The sequence below is a fragment of the Helianthus annuus genome, chromosome 10 (genome assembly GCF_002127325.2).
Source record: "Helianthus annuus cultivar XRQ/B chromosome 10, HanXRQr2.0-SUNRISE, whole genome shotgun sequence".
In the NCBI taxonomy this organism is placed as follows: domain Eukaryota; kingdom Viridiplantae; phylum Streptophyta; class Magnoliopsida; order Asterales; family Asteraceae; genus Helianthus; species Helianthus annuus.
Genome location: NC_035442.2, coordinates 11919292 through 11925291, shown reverse-complemented (window position 1 = coordinate 11925291; position 6000 = coordinate 11919292). Strand labels below are relative to the sequence as shown.

Sequence of the window (6000 nt, the reverse complement as noted above, 5' to 3'; positions counted from 1 at the left end):
CAACTGTTCAACTACATTTATAACATTTTTTGTAACTTTAGTAAAACTAACTAGTAAATATCAAATGCTCAACTACATTTATAACATTTTTGTAACTTTAATAATTTTAAGTTTCTATAAAAACTTTAACCAACTATTAATTATACTTGTATTGTATATTGATATATTTGGGTAAACCAAGTTCCAAACTTGTACCAAATCGCGAAAATTTCTAAAACTAATCCCATAACTAAATACACGTCTTAAATTTCGGGTATTCAAGATTGATTCTTTAAATTTATCATACATACACATTTCACACATCTATAATTTATTGGTACAAGATTAACATTACTAATAACAAGATCCACATAAGGAGGTTTAGAGTAATTATTTGTAGGGATTCTAAAGTTCAAGTCTACCTGTTATTAAAATGTACGCGGAAGTAAATCTGATTACGGCGTATTTCAAACTGTTTTTTCCTGCTCGCTGTTCTCGACTTTAGTGGTCGGTAAACTTTGACTTTCTTCTTTGACTTTGACCTCACTGGTCAGACTGGATCCTGTTGGGTTCAAAGTGTCGGTCTCCGCTGGGTCGGATCCCACTTTCGCTTTGATTTCCGAGCATCTGGAGATGACTTGTTCGAGCTCATCATGCAGATTTAAAGCTTCAAAAAGTAGTGCATCATCATCGGTTGTAGTTTCCGCTATTCTTTGAACCACAGGCAGAGACTCCTTGCACTTCTCCAACATGCTAACCGTTAGCTCATCCTGCAGAACGAGCCAAACGGGTTAAAAGTAGTCTAATGCAGTAATGCGTATTTATAGTGCATAAAACCTTGTTAAACATTTTACTAAAAAACTTAGATTTTTAGTGAAACAATAATAAACAAAACTAACATTATTTAACACCTTGATTGTTTATAATATATTTATTGTGTTTCAGGCCCACCCCAGCCCAAACAAAAATTACCCACTTTATCTGCCAACCAATCTGGTCCGACCCGCACATTTTGCCATCTCACATCATAAAGAAATAGGCACAATAATGTATATACAGATTGTTAAGATTTATGGACGTTTAGTGTTTCGGGTCAATCCAACCAGACCCATATACAAAATATGCCATTTTGACTTGTTAACAAACCCGCCTAGGACTACAAATGAACCGAACGAACACGAACAAGGCCTTGTTTGTGTTCGTTTGTTAAGGATATACATGTGTTCACGAACAGTTCATGAATGCTTACCGAACAAGATTTTATGTTCATGTTCGTTCATCAAGGAAATGAACTTGTACGTGTTCGTGTTCGTTTGTTAAATTAGGTCCCGTACCGAACACAAAAACACAAATGGGCGTTTATGAACACACACGAACACAAACAAGTGTTCTTCATGGATATAAATGAACGCAAACAAACATTGATGAACATAAACAAACACAAACGAATGCTTAGGGTTTGTAGTTTCATTTGTTTATTTGTGGAATATCAATGTGTGTGTGTGTGTATATAAAAATTGGGTAATAAAATACAATAAATAAATAAATATATTATTAATTATTAATATATATATATATATATATATATATATACATAAATTAGAAACCCCAACCACAAACGAATACAAACGAACACGTTACTGAAAGTTCACGAACATAAATGAATGAACGCGGCCTCTGTTCATGTTCGTTGATTTAACTGAACAAACGGAATTTTTTGTTAGTGTTCATTCATTTATTAAACGAACGAACACAAACGAACTTCCCGCCTCACGGTTCATGAACTATTCGCTGAATGTTCAGTTCGTTTGCAGCCCTAAACCCGCCCATTTCAGCACCTATAATTCACTTCAAAACTTAACATAAACAAGATAAACTCTGGCTACATAAAAATGGCAACAAAGATCTTACATTAATCGGTAAGGGATCCATTCCTGAATCAAGTATGCTCGATAAAAGTTCAAGACTGTTTCTACCAACCAACAACAGTTCTTTCTTTTGTTCGACAGATTGACCCCCGTACGCATATGGAACGGTATCGTCTTCTAAACCCATTAAATCAATATCTGGCAACGGGTATCCGTCAGGGGCGGTGGGCATAGGTTGTTGATAAACCAATGATTCCATTGATTGATTCCCGGGGCTCGGGTTTCCAGCCGGTGATCCTGCAGGTATCTCGCTGGCCTTCAGGTTCTACAATACACAAATGCATACGTTTATGTTCAGTTACATGTACACATCTTTCTATTCTACATTCATAATAAATTAATAATTATTATAATGTAATTAACATACACCTATTACTCTTGGTATTTTGCTTGTATTTGATTACATTCATTGAATTATTGGGTCAAAAGTTGCAATTATTGTGGGATGGAGAGAGCAGTTGTGATAATCTAATAAATAATAATGGCGTTTTGGACGCTTTCTTGATGACGAAAAGGTATGTAATACAAAATAGAAAATACAATGATCTACTGAAACATCTTTATTGTTTTCTAACTTCACAAACATCGGATCCTCCTAGACTAATAAAAAATAGAGTAAATTACGTTTTTGGCCCCTGTGGTTATATCACTTTTACTATATTAGCCCAAAATAAGAATTTTTAACATATCTGCCCCCATGGTCTCTATAACTAACCATTTTGGCCCCTAAGTCTAGAGATCATGGGGGCCAAAATGGTTAGTTATAGAGACCATGGGGGCCAAAATGGTTAGACTTAGGGGCCAAAATGGTTAGTTATAGAGACCATGGGGCAGATATGTTAAAAATTCTTATTTTGGGCTAATATAGTAAAAGCGACATAACCACAGGGGCCAAAAACGTAATTTACTCTAAAAATAAAATAAAAAACTAGCACCTGATACAAGGTCGACACATATCATGCATCTTCTTCATTCATATAATCATATGCCATATGTTTATCACTTATGGTAATATGGTAAATACTAATATGACTGATATACCAGTACTTATATCACACACGATAGCAATGGTAAGACAAACAAAGATGACATACTTGTTTAGACTTCCGATATCTTTATCCGTCAATCAGTAATTGTTTCCTAACTAACTTAACGCTTACGCATCTATCCTCAATGACCAATGACCACAATTGTTATCTCCTTCACTCTCACTTCCTATGAAAAAGACTCAATATATTTGTGTAGCAGGAGGTCAAGGTCACCAGTCGCGAAGCTTGAGATTTCCGACGGGGGGTCAGAAACGTATATACCCAAAAATTTCTATAGAACCAGGGGGTCGAAAACGTATATACCCAAAAATTTCTATACGAAAACGACATATATTACACTACTAAGTGAAAAGTTCGGGGGGTCGGGCGCCCCCGGCCCCTCTAACCTGCGCCAATGCTTGAATATTCCAACAAATTAATTCTATATGAGACTATAAGTAATAATGGCCCTCAATGTAAACAAATCATAAAACTTTAAACATTTATGATGCTTAAGTGTTCTTCATCTACTCAAACAACTATATACTATAAACAAGTGTAGCCCCCACTTTACACATGTATTAATTGGTTTTTTTTACCCCCATTGTAATTTTCAAAGGTTTATATAACAACTAAATAATAAATTCTATCTGTCTTAGCCGGCATATCCTACTTGTCGTCTCCTTACTGGCTGGTTTTGACATGTCTATTTACCACAGGTTAAAAGTCAATGTCTGTTTTGTTAATCTTCTCGGTCAACATGTCTATATTCAGATTTTTTCCCTATATTCGCTAATGGTTCAGACCTCTTACTGGGCTCTTAATGATTCGGATCTCTTATTGGTTTAGCACTTAATGGTTCAGACTGTTTGTTTAGCCGGAAGATGTCTGATCTGAATGGTTCAGACATTTGCCTCTGAAGGGTTAGCATTATACTGAGTCTAAATGGTTAAAACCTCTTATCTGAATTAGTCAGACATTTGCTTCTAAACGATTAATCATTATATTGGTTGTTAATGGTCCAGACCTTTTACTGGTTCAGCACTTATTGGTTCAGACCTCCTCCTACTGGTTCAACACTTACCCATTCAGAACGTGCCAAACAGCCTCTTAACTCTTTCCTAACTAACTTAACGCTTATGCATCCGGCATCTATCCTCAAAAATATAACGAATGACCAACATTGTTGTTTCCTTCACTCTCATTTCCTATGAAAATACTCATTTATCAGTATAGCAAGAGACCACTGCTGTCCTTTGCTGTCCTTTTTTATCCGAACCCTGAAACCCGACCCAAACTAGAGAATAACTGAAAAACCCGAACCCGACTGACCCGAACCTTAAATGGGTCGGTTATCGGGTCACTTTTTCCCAAACAAAAACCAGAACAACCCGATCCGAACTAACTCGAACCCGAATAACTCATACCCCGAACTTTAAATGGGTCGGTTATCAAAAAAAAAAAAACGAGCAACCAGACCCGAAACCCGGAAAAATAACCCGAAGAACACCTCTAGAGATCAATAACAATATCCTACACAATTCATAACATTTATGATGCTTAATCAAACACAAAAGGATGAAAAAAAACAATTCACCATATGAGTCTGACGAAAAACCGGCAAATACATAAGCTCATCCGATTCACCCCAAGCCCGAATCAACCTAACCGCCTTCGTTCTACACCGATCATCAGTCTGAGCATCCCGAATCATAGCCACCATATCATCAAGCACCTTTTCAGACGCCACTTCAGAGAACACCTTATCACAGTTCGACGTCAACGTCTCCAACAGATCGAGGCTCAGCCTCTGACTCACAACACTTTTGTTCGAACTAATCTTTTTCTTGATCGCTTTCACGATCTCTGTTCCGTTGAACTCTTCGGCGTTGATCATGGCGCATATTCTCATGTTGAGACCCCAGTTTGGGTTGTCTAGGGTTTCGGATGTGGCTTGGTCGACGATTTTTGATTCGGGTGTTGGAGATGTTAGGATTTCTTTCATCTTTGTGGTGAGTAGACGCTGGATTTGGACTCCGTTTGACATTAATCGGTCGCCGATGGAAGATGAGGCGAGTTTGAATTTGTCGAGTTTATCCATGGTTGATTTGCAGAGGATTTTGATGGTGTGAAAGGGAAAGTGGAAAACTGAAAATGGTGGGTGTGATGAGAGTGAGAGAGAGAGAGAGAGAGAGGAGAGAGAGAGGGACGCGTGGCGGGTGGTTTGGAGGGAGGTTCGATAGTGGTGGATCAAGTGGTGTGTTGGCGGATTCCGGTACCATATGTTTAATGCAAGTGTGATTACTTTTTTTTTACCACTAACAAAATTAATCTCCAACACTCTTAGGGCAACCACTAGATCAAACAGAATACTCCGACAGTAACTCGAGTCCACCATTAATTCTGGAGAAAACCCAATAACCCACCGGCCCGTAGGCACGACGATGAAATTACCGATAAAACCCGTTTGGCTCAAGGATCAAACTCAGATTTCCTTGTGTCTGCTATCATTGTCCACCAGTGCCTCACTCTGCACCAAGTGGGAGTTAAACTTGCATCTCTTAAGAGAAATGCAACACTTCCACCGCTTGATCTAAAGTTCATTGACTTAAAAAAAAGTCTAAACTCTAAAGTGATTAATCAATATTTCATGGTTGTAAGAAGTTTGGTTTTTCAGTGGAGCCCACCTGGGTTTTTTCCTACCAACATCTGTCAAGTGACTGCCAGCGGAAAATTTGGTTCTTTTTACTAACTTGATGTCGATAAATCCGCGAGTTTAGAAATTCGTTTCAGACAATTGTATTTTCTCGAACTGTTTCTTTTTAAGAACCAAAAATATTTGTGTGGTTTTCTGGGGGAATGCTCAAGCCAACTCTGAAGCTAGCGTGAGTATAGTTAAGACAACATAATGTGGTTGGGGTAGGGCAACGAAACTCTACAATTTCATAAGTGCGACGGCGTTACACAAAGAAAGTCGTTAAAAAATGATTAATATTTTAAAGTGAGTTTGATGGTGTGTTTGTTTGACTTACCTAATTTAGAGGTAACCGATAACCATATTAAAC

The 6000-nt window shown here is 37.5% G+C and overlaps 1 protein-coding gene across 1 annotated transcript; it reads right to left on the bottom strand.

Moving 5' to 3' along the window:
• Positions 1-236: 236 nt before the first annotated feature.
• On the bottom strand, positions 237-5184 carry LOC110883997 (TOM1-like protein 2). Its single transcript, XM_022131669.2, has 3 exons — positions 4533-5184; positions 1891-2172; positions 237-749 (listed from the first exon to the last, which is right to left on the bottom strand). The coding sequence occupies exons 1-3, from the start codon at positions 5034-5036 to the stop codon at positions 447-449; spliced, it is 1089 nt and encodes a 362-aa protein (XP_021987361.1). The 5' UTR covers positions 5037-5184; the 3' UTR covers positions 237-446.
• Positions 5185-6000: the final 816 nt, after the last annotated feature.